Here is a 21959-nt window from a genome sequence, read left to right as displayed (position 1 = left end):
ACCAAAAGGACGAGTTAAAAAACAAATCTGCAAACATTTATTTTTATGGAATTGTTGTCGCAGCATGAAATCAAGAGGCAACCACGAGACAGATGTGGAGGATCATGGGTACAGGGCCGATCACCACCGATTACTGGAGATGTTGGTGTGGAAATTGTTGGTGCCGCTCCAGGGACCTTTCACAGGAAAGCACTCAGTTTCTCCATCGTGGCCGGGTTTTTATTGCAAAGAAACTTGAGCTCTTGCTTTCCAGCCTCGGTCTTGACTGAAATGACAAAGCGATTCAAAAATTCATGGTAAAATTCATTACACCCCTGGTTTATCCTGCTTCACAACTCTTCAGCAAAATATAAGAAAAAGTAAAGATGAAAAAAAAAAATGAAAGAATGTTAAATAAAAATAAGAAAGGCAATCCCTGATTTTCCATTGGAGACCAAACAGCTCAGTTTAAATACGGCAATGAAAGGATCTCTTGGTTGGGAATTCTTTTTAATGTTTCATTTAACGTTTTGATTGCATGATATGATTAAGCATATATACCTCACTGATAAATGTTCCATGTTCACATTTATCAATCTCATACATGTATGCTACTATTAATTGGTCACTGGCTTTGACACAATACAACACAAAAGCAGTGGCAGGAGAGCATGTTACCCCCCAGCACAAGGCGATTAAGGGTGGAGGTGAGAGGCCAGTGACAGAGAGGGGCGAAGTAATGAAGGTGTGGGAAGGATATTTCAAAGAGCTGTTGTACCAGGAAGGAAGCAACAGCGAGCTGGCGCTACCGAGTTATGTGGAGTTGGTGAAGATCACGGAATAGGAAGTTCGGATCAAAACTGACTTCTGACTTCAGAATGAAAAATTATAATGACGACAAAATCTAAATATGACTGAGTCATAATTGTCCCATTCAAAAAGTATTGCTCTTTCCGTTGTGGCTGTGGACAAGGCATGAGCAGCTGTGGACAAGGGGTGGGTGGCCTCAGACAAGGAGCGGTCGGCCAAGGAAAAGGGGGGTGGATCGCCGCAGACAATGAACAATTGGCTCCAGTTTGTTCCGACAGCGTGAGGACCACGTGGAGAAACAAGGGATCGGTTCCAGCATGTGCCGATGGCGTGAGGACAATGTGGAGAAACAAGAGATCGGCTCCGGTATGTGTCGATGGCGTGAGGACAATGTGGAGAAACAAGAGATCGGCTCCGGTATGTGTCGATGGCGTGAGGACAATGTGGAGAAACGTGTGAGGTCTCGCCTTAATTTCCTCCCGAGATCCTGGCATAAGCCTCCCGATGGCTGCAAGCGAGGACCTGGTTTTTCCAATTGGCCCCATTAGATTTGGGAAAAGGATAATCTTTCTGAACTATGGTGTCACTGATACTCCGAAGAAAGCTGGACGGTGGGCTCAAGGGCCTTTCTTATTGGTGGGAAGGTCAAGGAACCGGACATTTAGGCCACGCCACACCGACAAACGCGACAGGTCTTGACGATCAGAAAAAATCTACAATATTAAATTTGGAACACAAATATTTTTTGATGGAAAGTGACACGGTTTAACAAACATGGAACTCATTTAGTTCAAGCAACATGGAGGGACCTCATTGTTGAGATGATGAAACTGGAACAAATAAACTCCTGACATGAGATGCAACCGCTGGTTGTTCATGAAACTCTCAATATCAACCAGTTTCAAAGAAGAACGATGAAACCAAAATCGAATTGATTCGTTCTCGTCACCAAACCAACTCGTCCACCAAGTTCCATTCAAATCTGTCCATAACTTTTTGAGATATCCTGCAATGTATCGTTTTTGGCCGGATCTCCCAATGGTGAAGAATCACTTCAAAAAATAAATAATTCTTATATCCAAATCAAGTTGTTTCCAACAATAATAATTGTTGTATTATTATTTAATTGTTGTATTATTATTATTAATAAATATTATTATTTAAAATATTAAAATAATTGTTAAATAATAATTTAACAACAAATGTTAAATAATTAATTTGATAAAATCAAATCCAACAAATAAAGTTGGATCTTGGAGACGGCGTGAAGCTGGAAGGTGTGAAAACATTTTGCTACGTAGGAGACATGCTGAATGGAGAAGGTGGATCAGACTCGGCAACGGTTGCTAGAGTGAGATGTGCATGGAAAAAGTTTCGGGAACTGAGTGGCGTGCTGATGAGGAGGAGAGTGTCGCTGAAGCTGAAGGGAAAGGTGTATGCTGCATGTGTGAGAAGTGTTATGATTTATGGGAGCGAGACATGGGTAATGAACGTCGAGCAGCAACGAAGGCTGGAAAGGGTGGAAATGCGAATGGTTCGACGGATGTGCGGAGTATCGTTGAGAGAGAGGAAGACAAATGATGAAATGCGAAAGATGATGGGAATAGAGCCTGTGATTGATGCTGTGAAGAGGAACAGGTTGAGATGGTTTGGTCATGTGTTGAGGGAGGATGAAAGTGACTGGTTGAGAAGAGTGATGGAAATGAATGTAGAAGGAAGTAGAGGACGGGGAAGACCGAGAAAGACTTGGCTAAAGACGGTGGAAGAAGAAATGCGGGCAAGGGGGTTAACAAGGAGAGATGCAGAAAATAGGGCAAAATGGAGAAGACTGTCATGGGGAACGCCCCGGACGATGCCTTAAACGATCATTTGCCTTAAAACGATCATTCATACTTGCTGGAATCTTTTCCGGCAAGTAACAAACAGGGGTGAAACGGGAGTAAATATACTTCATTGGTGATAGTCTCACATATGTCATCATAGTTCAGCAAAATAAAAGAAATAGCCAAAAGGCTGCAGTTGCTAAATGCATGCACCGCGCGCGCAAATGTACACGCACACACGCGTAAACACACACATGCGTAAACACACACACACACACACACGGTGCAGTTGGTGCACGGTTGCGCCGCTGATGCAGTGCCCCCTGTAAGGTAAGACAGGAGTTTGGAATTTGTTCACGGTGCCGGTGATAGCTCACCTAGCGAAGGACAATGGGGGATCTTCAACACCACTGAGTAATGCCGGCAGATGTGATTTCCGTTTAACGTCCATCCGAGGGACGGCACACACATTGATGAATCACCCAACCTGTGAAACGCCAGGACGATAGTTTATAGCTGGGTCGGGATGGAAACCCAGTCTAGACGGCTCAGAGCAAGTGTGTACACCTCAAGGCCATCCTGCCAGCCCTATTTGTGGAACCAAGCACAACCAGCAATGTTTGTGGGTTGCTAGGCAAGTCAGCCATCTCGACTCACCGTGTTCATGCTGTAACCATTTTCGCTCCAGGTAGTACATGTAGCAGCTCTCAAACTCCTTCTCGCTGTAGTTACGAACATTGATGGGAACAAATGGATCGACTGCATCAAACCCTTCCTGTATAGGTCACATAGAGGGAGAAGGCGAAGAGATCATCATCATACCTCTTACAGCTGCCCTAACATCCCACTGTTACGACAAAGTGCCGTATTCTTGAACCCACTAACCTTGAACCTGCATTACCTGACCTAGCAATGGCGTCGGCAAGTACTCCAGAGCACGTCTGAACACGGATCCAGTTTGACTCGATTCCAATACAATGGCACCATTCGACTGGAAGGCAAGTTGAACATCTTACATTCAGGATCCACAAAGGAAAGAGCGATACTTTTTGACAAAATTTTACTTCGAAAATGGGACAATTACAGGTGAAGCCGAGCCAGTTACAGACCCAGAAATATCATTGTTATGCAAAGGGTTTTTAGAACGAACACGATTTCATGAATTAAATATTTAAATTGGTCTTCCTCTCTGGTCGTAGTCAACGTGTGGCCCTGAATGGGTTTCTCTCATCTCCTCTTCCTGTTCAGGGTGGAGTTCCCCAAGGCAGTGTTCTGGGCCCTGTGCTTTTTCTGGTCTTCATCAATGATCTCTCTGACTCTCTTGAAAATCCTCTCTATCTCTTTGCTGATGACTCTACTCTCTGCCGCTCCATTCCTCATCCCTCAGATCGGCAGTCTGCAGCCTCCTCACTCTCTGCAGACCTGGACAAAATCACAGATTGTACATGGTGTTATGTAGAATTATTAGATGTGCGTGCAAAATTTGCTATACTAGTGGAACCAATGTTTTTACCTTCCCTACACCCTAACGAACAAAACTGGAGTTGGTTCCATTTCTTTCGATGGCGTCTTCGGCGGCCATTTTGAATTTAAAAATGGCCGCCATATTTTGAATTTTTCAAGAAGTATTTGCACCTAAAGCACAACAAGTTATGCTTTTTTCTATGATTTTCACCACTTATGTTTGTGAGGAATCCACTACAACAACAACAACAACAACAACAACAGGCATTTTAAGGCCATTTTCCCTGCTAGTGCGGGGGTTAGCCTTGCGGTCCCCATGACAATCTTCTCCATTTTGCCCTATTTTCTGCATCTCTCCTTGTTAACCCCCTTGCCCACATTTCCTCTTCCACCATCTTTAGCTAAGTCTTTCTCGGTGTTCCCCGTCCTCTCCTTCCTTCTACATTCATTTCCCTCACTCTCTCTCAACCCGTCACTTTTATTCCTTCCTCAACACATGACCAAACCATCTCAAACTGTTTCTCTTCACAGCATCCATCACAGGCTCTATTTCCATCATCTTTCGCAATTCATCATTTGTTTTCCTCTCTCTCAACGATACTCCGCACATCACCGAACCATTCACATTTCCACCCTTTCCAGCCTTCGTTGCTGCTCTACATTCATGACCCATGTCTCGCTTGTGAGGAATCCACTAAAACAACTAAAAACTTCATGATAAATCAATGGTCTATAAGTTTGATAACTGTATGGATAACTTGATAGAAGCAAACAAGAAAGAGGAGGGCATTCAGGAAGCCCATCAACAACTTCTCTTGGAAATTGAACACATGAACTTGGAAAAACAGCTCAGTGATTTTGACAGGACCCGTCGTAAATTCTCTATGTACCAATGGGCACGAATGTACATGAGGCAAGTGTTGGCGCTAATTAACTTCACACATTCACTGAAGCAGCCAGATTTGTTCCTGCACTTGGCATCTTTGGAAAATTTGTGCATATACTTCTTCAGGTACAACAGGCTGGATTATGCTCAAAACATCACAGAATACATTGCCAGAGTAAGTAATACCAAGGACACAGATCCAATCACCTGGAACAGACTGCAGGCAGGGGACTTCGCGCTGAAGAAAAGAGACATTCCATTCACAGGTGTCGGGATTGATCAAGGACAGGAGTTTCTGAACAAAGTTCTCAAAGGGGATGGTGGTATAAAAGGAATCACAAATAAGCCTCCAGCTCTCCTGAAATACTGTCTTTGTGCCCCAGAGTTAGCCAGACTGGCCATGGAGTCAGAGACGATGACTGGTATGTCAACAGAAGACAATACTCATCACCACCACTTGACGTCAGCCAAATTTACTCAACGGGAGCAGAGTGTAAATCAGCTATTGGCAGCATTGAAGGACTGTAATCCATTTGCTGACAAATCACCTACATTGTACAATTTAATGACAAAACAGGTGGTGCCTGAGAATATTGAAAAGGACATACTGAACATGGAAGTTCGTGGGCAGCAAGCACTCAGATATTTTGTTGAACAGCGCATCTGTGGATCAACAAACATATAGGACCGCATGACAAAAGTGAAGTATCTCAACTGGGACGACATGTGCAAAACCCTCAAACTGAAAGGTACCAAGGGGGAAGTCGAATTCAAAGCAACAAACACACTCTTTGCCAGATTGCTAATGATAGCAAAGTCAAGTCGCGAAATCGACCTTCAAGACGTTATCTCCAATTACGAGTTCACAGCCGTCAATTCAACTCTGATGAAAACTGACGGCTCGCTGATAACTTCAGACAGTAAAAGTGATCTGATACATGTGTTAGCTATTTCTGGCTAACAATGAAACTAAAGATTCCCTCACAGTCTACCTGGCAGACAAAGTCATGCAGCTGAAGATTCCAGTGGCCACGGTGACACGTCTGCAACTGCATGTAAGAAGTAACATTGAAGATGTTCAGCCATCAACAGGCGTCAGTACACAAGAAGAAGCAGACACCTTAATTATTTTACATGCAGCTGAGGTCTCTGCAGCTGGAAAGAATGTGCATATTATGAGCCAGGACACAGATGTTATGGTACTTGCTCCACGGAGACTCCCAATTCTTGGTCCTCAGACAACCATGCTTATGGGAACAGGTGACAAGAGAAGAAAAGTGTTGCTGAAACCAATATATGACCGTCTTGGTCCATCAAAAGCTGCAGCACTTCCCGGGTTTCATAGTATGACAGGGTGCGACACATGTGGGCACATGAGAAGTAAAGGCAAAAAATCTGCCATCAAGGCATTTAATGAAGCAACACCAGATGAACTCACTGCATTGGCTCAACTTGGTACTGAAGAGATGCCATCTGCAGGTGTTATCTCGGGATGTGAGCAGTTCCTGTATCAGCTGATGAGCACCAAAAGGGACTTGTCCAAAACAGCTGGAAAACTCAGATGGAAACGTTTCAAGAACCAATCTGGGGGGATAGACAAAATCCCTCCAACTGCTGGTGCCTGGTATCAGCATATTCTCAGGGCTCACATGCAAGAATATATTTGGAACCAAGACCTTGTGGAAGATCCAGATATTCCAGACCCTTTCAAGCTGGGCTGGTCATGTGCTGCAGATAACATCCCATTTCCTCTCCTGTCAGCTGTTCCTATAGCACCTGAATCTGTAGTTGAGCTTGTCAGGTGCGGCTGTGGAATAAGCAAATGTTCAAGAAGATACAGTACCTGTAGGCAGAACAATCTTACATGCACGGAGATGTGTGAATGTGGAGCGGACGAGGAATGTGCTAACACTGGTGTTAGGGAGCATCAAGCTGAGGAAAACCCTGATGATGACAACTAGATGCAGATATTGTGACATTGCTGCAAACAAAATTGAAATGTCTACAAATGGACTTTTACTTGGTACAAATGGACTTTTGCTTGACCGTTATCAAAATGTATTGCATTATTGTCTGAAGAGGTTAGTAGACACAGGTAGACTACACAACGTTATTTTATATTTTAATGGTAGTAGTTACCTTACAAAATTTGGCAGCCATTTTGAAATTCAAGATGGCCGATATTCCCTTCCTTTGGGTTGCAGTTTTTCTTGATAGTGACATTAACACTACTTTGGCATAGCATGACAATACAATTCCATTATTAGATTCACTTATCGTGGGAATGCATGTTTGTGCAACTGAAACATAGAAAATAAGTTCAAATGGCGGCCATTTTGAATTTGAAGATGGCTGATATTTCACAAAGAATTTTTGTTGACTGGATAAAAGTGTTCTAGTGGATTTTCTGTGCAAGGAATTATAGAAATACCAGAAAAATGGTCAATCAGAGTGTTTTATGTAAAAAGACATGTACAAAAGTACAAAATATCGTGGAATGGCCGCCGAAGACGCCGTTGAAAAAAATGGAACCAACTTTAGTCTTGTTGCCTATGGTATTAGGATGCCAAAAAACCTTGGTTCCACTAGTATAGCAAATTTTGCATCCAAATTACATAACACCATGTACTAAGACTGGTCAAACAAGTGGAACACGTCTTTCAATCCTGACAAATCTCACACTCTTACGATGTCTCTCCGAAAAGACCGACTGGACAACCCTCCCACCCACTTTATGAATAATCCTCTCCAAGAAGTTGTCACTCAAGCTTTTGGGTCTCACTATCTGCCATGATCTTTCCTGGGAAAACCACATTTCCAATATGGCTTCCAAAGCCAGTCGCCAACTGGGCATCATCTGTCGTGCGAAGTCCTTCCTTGGCACACCTGAGCTCCTCACCACATACAAGGCTTTCATCCGCAGCTCAATGGAATACTGTTCTCCCCTCTGGGCTGATGCTCCTGCCTCACACCTAGCTCGGCTTCATGCTGTTGAAGCCAAAGCTTTCAGAATCATTGGAATCTCCTGCGATGAAGCTAACTCCGAGGGCCTTTCACTCACTCACCGCAGGCAGGTTGGTGGTCTTTCTGTCTTCAACCGACTCCTATCCATCCTAGCTCCCCTAGCTCTATCTGTGATCTGTCCCCCAAATATTCCGACAGGTTGCACAAGATCTGCCAGCAACCCTATTCTGGTGAAATTGCCAAAATCAAGACTCTCTGCTCACCTTCACTCTTTCATTCGTCTTTACTCCCGCCTCTGGAACAAACTCCCTCACTCTCTTCAATCCCACTCCTCACTCCAGGTCTTTCAAACAGCTGTTCACCACCATCTCTTATCTTCCCCCATCCAAAACCTTGATCTTTTCTACACCCGTTAATTCACCCCAGATCCTCTATTTTGAAATACGAACTTCTTTCCTGGAAGTTCCAGCAGTGTCCTTGTGTTTTATACCTCTCCCACCTCCCCACACCCCTTCCCATGCCTCCTCCCCCCAAGCCCTCTCCCTCCCACAGATCTTCCGTTGTCCTTGTTCTCTGCTGTTGTACCAGTGCGCTTCCCTCTCTCTACCCATCTTGTCTCCCACTCCCTTTATTGTATGTTTTGTGTGCCGGTTTTTTTTATTTGTGATTAACAGTTAGCTCTTAAACGAGCCTCGATCTTGCATACAAAAAAAAAAAAAATTTTTTTTTTGATATATGTGGGAAAATTACAGGCCCAGCCCAGGAATCGAACCTAGGTCCTCTGGAAAACCGTAACAGGGCTCTGCCATCTGGGCGGCCGTGACCGAGCATGCAATTTTCCCACACAAACCATTTCCACTCTCTTTCCGTCAATGCTTCCAGGGCACTCGCTGCCAACCATAGGAGCACCAACGGCCTGAACATGAGAGGGTCTTCCTCCAATGGTTGGCAGCAAGTGCCCCGGAAACATTTACGGAAAGAGAGTGGAAATGGTTTGTGTGGGAAAATTGCATGCTCGGTCAGGGCCGCCCAGATGACAGAGCCCTGGTACGGTTTTCCAGAGGACCTAGGTTCGATTTCTGGTCTGGGCATGTAGTTTTCCCACATATATCAATTTAATGATTTCATGAGTTGGATCGCTTGCATGGTTTCACAAGTTCCTTCTTGAAAAGGGAGTGAAAAAGCTTACAAACCAAAGGCCGAGTGGCAGGAAATACGTGGAAGCGCCACAGATGGAACAGTGCACCAAACAAGAGGAGTGAACAACAAAAAAAAGAGGGAGAAATGCTTTGCAATACATGTCTGTCCCCTACCAATGACCAAAAAGGCCATAACACTGAAAAATTGAGGAAGTGCCCTGAAACTCAAACTTGTTCTGTAACTTATCATAATAAAGCCATGTGCCACGTTTCAACTGAATTTGTTAAAGGGTATGGGCGGAAGGTATGGAAAAGCACATATGGTGGGATGGACGGATGGACAGACGGATGGATAGACTGAGGGCAAATCTATAGTCCCCTCTGGTGAAACCAATAGGGTGATAACAAGCAAAGGAAATAAACACAAGATTTGAACCTGGGTCACTTCCTCATAAGGAAAGCTTTCATCAACAAATTAATAATGGCTGCCCAATCTCACGTGAAATCTCAAACGGGTATCCAAATGCTACATTTCCTCAGTACGATTCTGTTTGCACCTATATGTTCGTTTTGAGCAATTATTGGAAGTTTGCTCGTACGAGTGTGGCAGCAGTATGTGAACTGTAAGCCTCGTGGCTTACGATATGTGAACTGTAATGTTGCAGTATGTGAACATACAGCAGTATGTGAACTGTAAGTTGCACGCCAAACTTACCCAATCACTCCGAATCAGTTTCCTGAGATTCCAAATCAGAGTTAGTTCTTCTGTCATGATCTAAAAGAAATAAATAAATAATAAAGGCAAAAACGGTCAATCCCTCCACATACACAACCAAAAGGCCCACCAAAATCCCTCAACGAAGACACGGGGTGTGCGAGTGCATCTCCATGTAGGAGCAACACAATACACAACCAAGGGCTTGGGCCCCACGTTTTACATAGAATGATCTTCATTGTCACGATTAAGACATCACCATGGTTGAAACGTCAAATCTGTGAGCTTTTGGTCATGTGACAAATTCATTAGTGAGACGTGCTTTCCATTTCCTGAAATGACATTTCCTTTTAAATGTGTTAAAAATATGCTTTTCTCAAGCTTTCGTTTTTCTGCTCAATTTCCTACTTTTCCTTTTTCCTGTTCAATGCTGAACAAACATTCACCAGGCTTTTGTCCTCCTTCTTGAGGACCGAACGGCCCCAAAGAGAATTGGCTCCATCGACCGCCACCAGCATGCGGACGTTTTTTGCCAAGCTGTGCTGCTTCAGCTCTTTGAAGAGCATCCCAACGATATCAGATGCCACACGGGGCCGTGCGATGCCCTGTCCACACAAGGAAGCATCCATCCATACATTAACAACAACCAATGAGACAGCACCAGAGCAATGACAAAACCACAGCAAGAAACCTGAGTTTGCATCATGATGGTGTGGTTAGCAGCAGACACAAGCGCTGACCAGTCAGTTATGTTGGGCAATCAGGAAGAGGCAGAATCCACAAAGCAATCCTATAAAATAAGCTTTCAAATGATCCTACATAGCTTCTTTAGAAAGATTGTTTTTGTTGGAGAAGTACAATATCACCCATAAACCAAGAAACAAGACCACAGCTCCATGACAAGCCGAAGTGGCAACAATTCTACAAGATGCAAAATAAGTTTACATGTGAGCAGTATCATGGTGTTTTGCTCGTACCCCTATGGTATCATACATAATACCTGAAGGAGAGAACGAGGCCTAACCTTTTCCAAGACATCCAGCAAAAATGTTCCTTCTTCCGTAAATTCGGACTTGGTCCAAGTGTACGCCTTCTGTGTCTTCATCTGGCACACACAGAACAAGAGATCCTTCACCTTATTTTGCACCTTCGATGCTGTGAGCAAACAAACAAAATAAAGTGTTTGCTGTTGGGGTTAAGGTCAGGAAACTTGTTCAATATGTACAGGGCTGTCTGGTACTGGGTCCAAATCCATATAGAGTAAAACCTCGACGTGCACGAGTGTTCCTGGCTTGCGATTTTCAATATCCACGTTTAAACTCTAAGCAGAAAAGTCTTCTTATTGGTGAAGGTTAACTTATTAACACTTACATAATAACTTGTTAATTTATTAAGTGTTACTTATTTGATCTTATTTTTCTATTAATGTCTTTTTTTTTTATTGTTAATGATTTTTGGACTTAAATTTTGGGAGGCTAGAACGTATCTTGTTGACTTGCATGTTGTACACTGTTCGCTGCACGCGAATTCGCCATTCTTGAAGGTTTACAGGAACGTGACCCCTGCAGACAGCGAAGTTTTACTGTGTGTGTGTGTGTGTGTGTGTGTGTGTGTGTGTGTGTGTGTGTGTGTGTATGTGTGTGTGTGTGTGTGTGTATGTATATATATATATATATATATATATATATATATATATAAAATATATGACCAAAGGTATGTGGACATCCCTTCTAATTTGTGGATTCGGCTGTTTCAGCCACACCTATTGCTGACAGGTATATATAATCAAGCACACAGCCATGCAATCTCCATAGACAAACATTGGCATTAGAATGGGCCGTACTGAAGAGCTCAGTGACTTTCAATGTGGCACCGTCATAGGATGCCACCTTTCCAACAAGTCAGTTCGTCAAATTTCTACACTACTAGAGCTGCCCCGGTCAACTATAAGTGCTGCTATTGTGAAGTGGAAACGTCTAGGAGCAACAACAGCTCAGCCGCAAAATGGTAGGCCGACACAAGCTCACAGAACGGGACCGCCGAGTGCTGAAGCGCGTAAAAATCCTCTATCCTCGGTTGCAACACTCACTAACGAGTTCCAAACCGCCTCTGCAAGCAACGTCAGCACAACAAATGTTCGTCGAGACCTTCATGAAATGGGTTTCCATGGCCGAGCAGCAGCACACAAGCCTAAGATCACCATGCGCAATGCCAAGCGTTGGCTGGAGTGGTGTCAAGCTCACCGACATTGGACTCTGGAACAGTGGAAACGCGTTATCTGGAGTGATGAATCACGCTTCACCATCTGGCAGTCCGACGGAAGAATCTGGGTTTGGCGGATGCCAGGAGAATGCTACCTGCCCGAATGCATAGTGCAAGTGTAAAGTTTGGTGGAGGAGGAATAATGGTCTGGGGCTGTTTGTCATGGTTCGGGCTAGGCCCCTTACTTCCAGTGAAGGGAAATCTTAATGCCACAGCATACAATGACATTCTAGATGATTGTGTGCTTCCAACTTTGTGGCAACAGTTTGGGGAAGGCCCTTTCCTGTTTCAGCATGACAATGCCCCTGTGTTCAAAGTGAGGTCCATACAGAAATGGTTTGGCCAGATCGGTGTGGAAGAACTTGACTGGCCTGCACAGAGCCCTGACCTCAACCCCATCGAACACCTTTGGGATGAATTGGAATGCCGACAGTGAGAAAGGGCTAATCGCCCAACATCAGTGCCCAACCTCACTAATGCTCTTGTGGCTGAATGGAAGTAAATCCCCACAGCAATGGTCCGACATCTAGTGGAAAGCCTTCCCAGAAGAGTGGAGGCTGTTATAACAGCAAAGGGGGGACCAACTCCATATTAATGCCCATGATTATGGAATGAGATGTTTGATGTTCGGGTGTCCACATACTTTTGGTCATGTAGTGTGTGTATGTATGTATGTATGTATGTATGTATGTATGTACTATGTATGTATCTATAAAATATTCTCCGTGGGTGATTCTGTCTGTGAGTCTGTCTGGGGGTGTGGCCTCCCCGTTGAGGGAGTAGCTCCACCTATTCTGGGATGGGCTTCAAAAACAAATCACCACCATTTTCTTTCCTCGCATAGCTTTGAGGCCTATTTTGTTAGGCCCATGGTGTCTTGCTCTCTCTGTTTTATTTCAACTCTAATTTGATAACTCATTTCATTTTAACAGTCGCTAACATGGTTTTAGACTCGGTTGAAAAAAAAACGGGAAAAAAATTCGATGAAAGTCACCGTTTACAGAACGAAATGCATTTTCAAAGGCCTGTAATATAAAGGCCATTGACACTCTCTCACGCCTTTATCTCGACTAATTCACCATCACAGTCGCTGGGATGGTTCAAGTCTCAGTTTCAGCTGAAGTTGAGAAAATCGGCAACATGTATTACAACAACCGTTTTGAATGTGTCGACTGGTTAGATGAGATGTGGGCACAGGGAAGGAGAGAGGGGAATGAGAGAGGGGCATGAGAGAGGGGAATGAGAGAAGGAATGAGAGTGTAGAATGAGAGAGGAGAAGGAGAGAGGGGAAGGGGAGGAGAGAACGTTCCCAGGACGTAGTTATTTATATTTTTACTTAGTAAAAGTACAGCGACTGAATACTGAAGTTCGGGATTGACCCGATGTCTAATTATATTTTTCCATATTCCTGGGGTGTATATACAGAGTTTGTTTAAAGCGAGTCAACTCTTTTCCAACCATGGAATTAAATAATACAGTACTTCAAAAATGTACATAATAATGAAAACCAACTATGGAATACAATACGTTTGGTTTTAATTTATTCTCACTTTGTAAAGCGAAGAGTTTTCGATACATTCAAGTTTAAAAATGAAGAAGAGTCATGGGCTCCATAGGCCTACGATCGGCCTCTGATGTGCATTGTAAGACTGAATCAACAGGTCTTCGATCATAAATTACTTTTTGAAGAAAAAAGGTACATTTTGATTACAACTCAAGCAAAGGAAACCAGGTAATGCCTGTTTCGTTCAGAGCAATTATACACCGCCCAAAGCGTTTCATAGCTACAGGAAATAAAATCGTGATATCTTTAATAAAATATTATTTTGTTTTCGCAGGAGCTTCCGTGTGTGTGTGTGTGTGTGTGTGTGTGTGTGTGTGGCCCACTCCCCCACCCCCACTCCCCCGTGTGTGTGTGACCCACTCCCCCCCCGTGTGTGTGACCCACTCTCCCCCCCGTGTGTGTGACCCACTCCCCCCCCGTGTGTGTGACCCACTCCCCCCCGTGTGTGTGACCCACTCCCCCCCGTGTGTGTGACCCACTCCCCCGTGTGTGTGTGTGTGACCCACTCCCCCCCCGTGTGTGTGACCCACTCCCCCCCGTGTGTGTGACCCACTCCCCCCCGTGTGTGTGACCCACTCCCCCCCGTGTGTGTGTGACCCACTCCCCCGTGTGTGTGTGACCCACTCCCCCGTGTGTGTGTGTGACCCACTCCCCCGTGTGTGTGTGTGACCCACTCCCCCGTGTGTGTGTGTGACCCACTCCCCCGTGTGTGTGTGTGACCCACTCCCCCGTGTGTGTGTGTGTGACCCACTCCCCCGTGTGTGTGTGTGACCCACTCCCCCGTGTGTGTGTGACCCACTCCCCCGTGTGTGTGTGTGACCCACTCCCCCGTGTGTGTGTGTGACCCACTCCCCCGTGTGTGTGGGTGACCCACTCCCCCGTGTGTGTGTGTGACCCACTCCCCCGTGTGTGTGTGTGACCCACTCCCCCGTGTGTGTGTGTGACCCACTCCCCCGTGTGTGTGTGTGACCCACTCCCCCGTGTGTGTGTGACCCACTCCCCCGTGTGTGTGTGACCCACTCCCGTGTGTGTGTGACCCACTCCCCCGTGTGTGTGTGACCCACTCCCCCGTGTGTGTGTGACCCACTCCCCCGTGTGTGTGTGACCCACTCCCCCGTGTGTGTGTGACCCACTCCCCCGTGTGTGTGTGACCCACTCCCCCGTGTGTGTGTGACCCACTCCCCCGTGTGTGTGTGACCCACTCCCCCGTGTGTGTGTGACCCACTCCCCCGTGTGTGTGCGACCCACTCCCCCGTGTGTGCGCGACCCACTCCCCCGTGTGTGCGCGACCCACTCCCCCGTGTGTGCGCGACCCACTCCCCCCCGTGTGCGCGACCCACTCCCCCCCGTGTGTGCGACCCACTCCCCCCCCGTGTGTGCGACCCACTCCCCCCCGTGTGTGTGCGACCCACTCCCCCCCGTGTGTGTGCGACCCACTCCCCCCCGTGTGTGTGCGACCCACTCCCCCCCGTGTGTGTGCGACCCACTCCCCCGTGTGTGTGTGCGACCCACTCCCCCGTGTGTGTGTGTGACCCACTCCCCCGTGTGTGTGTGTGACCCACTCCCCCGTGTGTGTGTGTGACCCACTCCCCCGTGTGTGTGTGTGACCCACTCCCCCGTGTGTGTGTGTGACCCACTCCCCCGTGTGTGTGTGTGACCCACTCCCCCGTGTGTGTGTGTGACCCACTCCCCCGTGTGTGTGTGACCCACTCCCCCGTGTGTGTGACCCACTCCCCCGTGTTTGACCCACTCCCCCGTGTGTGTGACCCACTCCCCCGTGTGTGTGACCCACTCCCCCGTGTGTGTGACCCACTCCCCCGTGTGTGTGACCCACTCCCCCATGTGTGTGTGTCCCACTCCCCCGTGTGTGTGACCCACTCCCCCGTGTGTGTGACCCACTCCCCCGTCTGTGTGACCCACTCCCCCGTCTGTGTGACCCACTCCCCCGTCTGTGTGACCCACTCCCCCGTCTGTGTGACCCACTCCCCCGTCTGTGTGACCCACTCCCCCGTCTGTGTGACCCACTCCCCCGTCTGTGTGACCCACTCCCCCGTCTGTGTGACCCACTCCCCCGTCTGTGTGACCCACTCCCCCGTCTGTGACCCACTCCCCCGTCTGTGTGACCCACTCCCCCGTCTGTGTGACCCACTCCCCCGTCTGTGTGACCCACTCCCCCGTCTGTGTGACCCACTCCCCCGTCTGTGTGACCCACTCCCCCGTCTGTGTGACCCACTCCCCCGTCTGTGTGACCCACTCCCCCGTCTGTGTGACCCACTCCCCCGTCTGTGTGACCCACTCCCCCGTCTGTGTGACCCACTCCCCCGTGTGTGACCCACTCCCCCGTGTGTGACCAACTCCCCCGTGTGTGTGACCAACTCCCTCGTGTGTGTGACCAACTCCCCCGTGTGTGTGACCAACTCCCTCGTGTGCGTGACCAACTCTCCCGTGTGCGTGACCAACTCTCCCGTGTGTGTGACCAACTCCCCCGTGTGTGACCCACTCCCTCGTGTGTGACCCACTCCCTCGTGTGTGACCCACTCCCCTGTGGGTGATCCACTCCCATTGCAGTGTGTGTGATGTGGGAGGGATGGGGGAGGGGAGGGAGAGGATTTGAGCTCTTGAAGTCACATTTTACATGAGATGTAATTACACATTTCAAACTGTATTTCCCATGTGCACGCACATGCATTCATATTGTTGCGGTTTTGCGAATAAAGGATAACCCCCCTCGTAGGTAGATGCACCACAACATGTAGCCTCGCTTTAGTTCAGTTATTTCTTAGTAAATGTAAGCGTAGTCTCCTTTCCTGTGTTAGTTTGCGTTGAGCAGGCCAGTGAGTTAGGTGTTCTTTGGGCTGGAATGCCACGTGCTAGGCCTAGAACAAGTCTGGCAAGGCCGAAGGGAGGAGCTGCAGGGGAGAGGCCGGTAGGCGGCGAGCAGCCAATCGGAGCTCAAGGGGAGTGGCTCAGAACGGCAGCGAGAGGAGGGGCTTGGAACATTCGGGTAAGGCTGGGGAGGGGCCATATAAGACCCGGCCCTGAGCCCCCCACGTCAGAATCGGTGAGTCTCCCAGTCAGAGCTTTTGTCACAGCACGAGTGAAGTCACTTGTTTGTTATAGCCTCTCTGTATACGAACTCTCCCCGTGCCCTGCGCTCAGCTGCTGCCTGTGAATAACGCGCTCGTGAGGACGATCCATTCCAGGCCACAGACGCACGGTCTCCCTGCCTGCGCTCCCAGCACATGTGCCGTGAACATCTGAGGGCCACGCCCGGCGAGCTGTCCGGGAGTGAACGGCGCCAAGGCGCGTTTGGAGCGCGAACTGTCCCTCTTTCTTTTCCCCACCTGAGTGAGTGGGCCCTTGTACAGGGATAAGTTAAGACTGATTAAGCTTGCTCTGTGTCTCTTCGCCTTGTATAGTTGTAAATAAACCTGTTCTTTCTTCCATTTGATCGTGCCCGTCATTTCACCATTGGCCTAGCATCGCATGAATAAAACCACTCGAATCGGGTTCAATAAAAGTAACGGCACGAGTCACGTGATACGCAAACCGCTTGGCGTTTCCGATTAGCGTAGCTTGTGCGAGGTCCAGTCCCCGTTTTCGTGGCAGCATGGGTACCGAAGGTACATGTGGAATCGACCCGATACCCTTCCGCACGCTCGCTACGGGAGTGGTGACTCGGCCTCGTGGACTCGAAGACCTGAGGGGGAAAAGGGGTTTAACCCCCCCCCCCCCCCCCCTCTGTACGTCGACGGGCTTTGAGAGATCCGCAACAATATGTTATCAGAAGTAAATACATTGTGTAGATTACATTATTTGTGGATCTGATAAATTGCCAGTAACCACGTCCATGCCCGTGCGATTCCCACGGGTGACCCCACTAGTATATATATATATTAGCAGAGACCTATGGAACATCCCTGCAATGTAAAATGTGATTTCAAGACCCCCTCACAGGCCCCTAGTTATCAATCCCCCACCTCTCGCTGCCACAAATCCTCAACCTCCCCCTCACAGACATAAGGCTTCAATCCCCTCTGCAGTACAAGCTTTCAAACCCCATCCCCTCTACCCACCCAAAGCCTCAACCCAGACCCATAGATTACTAGAGTTCAGTGTTGTTACCCAACCATTCACGTGTGTAGTGTTAAATACGTACGATTGAAACGTACCTTTTGAGACCTTTAAGATCCATTAGACCTTTACAGACCTTTTACTTTACATAAAGTGCATGAAACTGTAAATTTGGAGGTGAAATTGGATGTCATACGCAGAATAACGAGTGGTGATCGTGTTGTCGATGTTGGTCAGCACTTCGGTTTGCTTCCAACAAAAACGCATAAAATTTATAAAAATGTAGAACAAATTTGGGAGCTGTTCTCACTTCAAGTCGATTAAGAAGCAAATTATGACAACAAACAATCTCTCAGCTTTTGGACCTCATTCATAAAGCTGCAGAGATCATTGAGAATGGTTTTCCATTCAGAGTACGATCTGCAAAAGTACCCAGATCACTGCAACATTCGATCTCTTGCTACAAAAAAAATTACAGGTCAAAACACAGGCCAAGAAGCAGACATCACTTTTCTCTCCCCCACCCTCCTCACAAACCTCAACTCTGTCCTGCCTTTCCCCACTCCCAACCCCAACTCTGTACTCCCCTCCCACCACCCCTCCTTCAACTCCAACTCTGTCCTCCCCTCCCCAACCCCCCAAATATGTCCTCTCCTCCCCCCAACCCCAACTCTGTCCTGCCCTCCCCCCCTTCCCAACCCCAATTATGTCCTGCCCTCCTACCACCCCTCCTCCCAACCCCAACTCCGCCTTTCATTCCCTCCCAACCCCAACTATGCCCTCCATTCCCTCCCTCCCAACCCCAACTATGCTAAAATCAAGACTCTCTGTTCACCTTCACTCCTTCATTCCTCTTTTCTCCAGCCCCTGGAACAAACTCCCTCACTCTCTTCAATCCCTCTCCTCCCTCCAGGTCTTTAAAACAGCTGTTCATCACCATCTCTTATCTTCCCCCATCCAAAACCTTGATCTTTTCTACCCCCGTTAAAACACCCCAAATCCGCCTCTTTCAACCCCTAACTTCTTTCCTGAAATTCCTAGAAGTGTTCATTTGCTTTATACCGTGTACCCCTCCCTTCTCCCCAGCCCTCCCCCTTCCACAGATCTACCGACGTCCCTGTTCTCTTCTGTTGTTGTGCTTGTGTGCTTCCCCCTCTCTCTCCCCCTCTTGTCTCCTGCCCCTTCATTGCATGTTTTATGTGTCTGTGCATATTTTCATGTTCAATGTATTAGCTCTTACACGAGCCTTGATTCTGTATACAAAAAAAAAAGAAGACCTCCCCTCCTCCCACCACTCTGCCCTCCATTCCCTCCCTCCCAACCCCAACTATGTCCTCCCCTCCTCCCAACCCCAACTCGGCCCTCCATTTCCTCTCTCCCAACCACAACTTTGCTCTCCCCTTCTCCCCTCCCTAACCCCAACTCTGTCCTCATTACCTCTTTGAGGAATTTTTCGTTACTGATTCGGAACTTCCTCAGCCAATTTACTGCTTGTGTTGGCTGGTCATAACGGCCCTGGCGGTAAGTTGACGGCAGCATGTCTCTGCAATTTTTCACCCACAGGTGAGCTGCAGAAAAAAATGATTAACACGTGTTGACTGAGAACAAGCTGTATGCTTCCTGAAAACGCAATAAAGCTTTTGGCCATACAGGAAAACATATCCAAGACAAGCATGAAAGTGAAGGGATTGAAACGGACACATTGTGCCTGTTGAGGAAATGTGTTAAACATTTCCACTAACAAAGGTATCAAATTTCTTCAAGTGGCATGGTGCAGTTTAACTCCAACTTGGTATCAGATACAAGGCACCTTAGCTTTGCAATCAGGCAAAGAGGAACGACACCAGTGACACAAAGTAAAGTTTTCCATACCGTCAGGTACGTGCACCGTTAGCCAACCCTGTGTCGCACAGTAATGCACCACGTGGTTCAGCGTAATGCTCTTCCCACTGCCTTTCTTCCCATCTGATGGGCATCATATGAGGGTTAAGCATCGCAGCATCGTACAGGTGTTCCATCTTAAGTTGCCTCATAAATCATCTTTTCACCAAGTTTCCCCTGAATCGGTCCGCAACTTTTTGAGATATCGCAAATTTTTGAGATATCGCGCTCTATATCGGTTTTTTTTTTAGCCCCATCTCTCAATGGTGAAGAATCACTTTAAAATTCTCAGATCCAGATCCGGATCTTCACCAAAATCTAATCATTTCGTCTTTGTCACATATTTTCAAGTGCCAATGTAAATGCATGAAATTGGACTAAACTGGTATTAAAGCACAACTGTAAATTTGGCATTTGAGACATATTTTGGATAACTTCTTCAGTTTTACATTCTTGTCGAAAAAAGTAGACGTTAGATAAATATACAGGAAAGAGATATTCAGGAATATCAGGAAATAAAAATGATTTTGAAGCACTGATTCCAGATCAGGAAACACAAGGTGGTAATTGTGACTTCAAGGATACAGATGAGGTACCGGGTGGCAGGGAGGGAGTAATTGGCTGAAGAGAGGTAGCCAATGATCTCCAAGCCAGGCTCACGAATCATTATGCAAGCCTCGTTGAAGGTTTCAACCTGCAAGGCATGGCATGGTATACAAAAACACGCCCAAACTCAGGAACACCTGAACATATATTCTACCATCTTCAATATTTTACGAATAGAGGTGTCCATAATACAAATAATATATTAAGGAAATGTACATCAAACAAAGTTTCTTGACTCTACACCCCCCTGCTCCCCCCCCCCCCCCCCCTCCAGGGATTTATAAATCCCCCCACTTCTCACAACTTGATCGTTCCTTTTTGTACCCACCTGTTGGGCATACAGGTTTGGCCTTATTTGGGGAAACACCACAGCAAATTCTTCTGGCGGCACTGTGTAATACATCCCCAGGTGCATCTGATTATGCTTGGCCTGCGGGCATGAGTTACAATGAGGGATGTGAAGTATTCCGTTCTGAAGATTCAAATGGCTCTTTCCTTTGAATCAGATGTAATAATAATATATATATATATTTAAAGGAAATTAATGTCGGGGACTCTCCAAGTTACAATTACATAAGTGAAATAACCTGTAAACCCCAATGCCACAAACCGGGTCAGACTCGGTGGTGCGAAATATGGAAAGAGGAGGTGCTGGTTCTGCTTCAGGTGCGATGGAGCTAAGATCGCGAGAGAGCTTGCCTGTGTACGACCCTTGGAAAAGCTCCTGGAAGAGGGCACAGATTAAATACATAGCCACAGGATTGCACTTACGCCCAATTTATGCCAAATCATAATCAAATCAATGCACACCTATTTGGCGGTACACCAACATTGAGGAAGCACAATACAGTACTCTAAGTATATATGAATGAATGCATATATCACAACATGGCAAAATTATCACTCGATTAGTGCAAATCCAAAATGCACCCTGACCACTGGGTGTGCTGACATTCAGGTACACTGGGTGTGCTGACACCTTAAGATATTTCAGATTTCTAAGGTCATGAACAATTGATTTGACACCCTATACACGACTTTCAAAAGGATGTAATCCATCCCAGAATGCTCGACGCTCATGCACAGAAGCTTCTAGCAACGGTGGCCAGCAGGGCAGCTGAACGTATACCGTGTGCCAGATCAGGATCATTACCTAAAATGGCTCCCCAAAGTTTCTAAAAGAAGCTGAAAATACTTGGATAGTTACCTGCGAGAAAGTGGTGTGCCTCTGCACAACGAAAGAGTTGGAGAACTTCCTGAATTCACCCAAAAAGCTGACAGCTTGCGGCTCCCCATACTGCAAATTCCCAAGGGCGTGGACCGTTGCAAAGCCCGAAGGTTCATAGATGGGAGCGCTCTACACAAACCTTCGACCATCACTGCCAGTGAGTGTACTTTTAACCTTGCAGGATTACCTCGCATGAACATGGCAGACTTGGTGATTTATTTAAATAACATTCTGTAATCGGAAAGACGATGCCATCATTCCGAACATTCAGGCAGACTTCACAGAGGGAGATGCCGTATCTGGTATTGATTTATTCTTAACACCAATGGGAAGGTCATATCTGGGGCTTGTCATTGCACAGGATAAGATTAAAATGATTATATTTACTATTAATCATGTTTGGGAGGAGTGCGGCTGCAGGAGGTGGGAGTTGTGTGGGATGTGAGGGCCGTTATACTCCGTTATACTGTGGATATAGCACACACACACACACACACACACACACACACACACACACACACACACACACACACACACACACACACACACACACACACACACACA

At 46.8% G+C, this 21959-nt stretch overlaps 1 protein-coding gene across 5 annotated transcripts in view; it reads right to left on the bottom strand.

The window, feature by feature from the left end:
• Window positions 1–14: 14 nt before the first annotated feature.
• The window catches only part of DAP3 (death associated protein 3), a 29391-nt gene continuing 7446 nt past the window's right edge, over window positions 15–21959 (bottom strand). The window contains exons 3-13 of one of the 5 annotated variants that reach the window (XR_010985865.2): window positions 20778–20891; window positions 20496–20597; window positions 20147–20255; window positions 19553–19645; window positions 19118–19248; window positions 10781–10885; window positions 10227–10385; window positions 9781–9840; window positions 3519–3603; window positions 3270–3387; window positions 15–265 (exon numbers count right to left, since the gene is read on the bottom strand). Coding sequence is in view for 3 of the 5 variants with exons in the window: in XM_068127527.2 (XP_067983628.2) it covers window positions 180–265; window positions 3270–3387; window positions 3514–3603; window positions 9781–9840; window positions 10227–10385; window positions 10781–10885; window positions 19118–19248; window positions 19553–19645; window positions 20147–20255; window positions 20496–20597; window positions 20778–20891 (1167 nt within the window). In the remaining 2 variants the exon portion in view is untranslated. Of the gene's footprint in view, window positions 266–3269; window positions 3388–3513; window positions 3604–3888; window positions 4035–9780; window positions 9841–10226; window positions 10386–10780; window positions 10886–19117; window positions 19249–19552; window positions 19646–20146; window positions 20256–20495; window positions 20598–20777; window positions 20892–21959 lie in introns of those variants that run through there. The other 4 variants (XR_013624717.1, XM_068127527.2, XM_068127528.2 and 1 more) reach the window with 4 other exon arrangements.

This window comes from Myxine glutinosa, chromosome 10 (assembly GCF_964187855.1).
Source record: "Myxine glutinosa chromosome 10, kmMyxGlut1.1, whole genome shotgun sequence".
NCBI lineage: Eukaryota > Metazoa > Chordata > Myxini > Myxiniformes > Myxinidae > Myxine > Myxine glutinosa.
The sequence above is the reverse complement of the archived record's forward strand: the minus strand, read 5'-3'. Positions and strand labels throughout refer to the sequence as shown.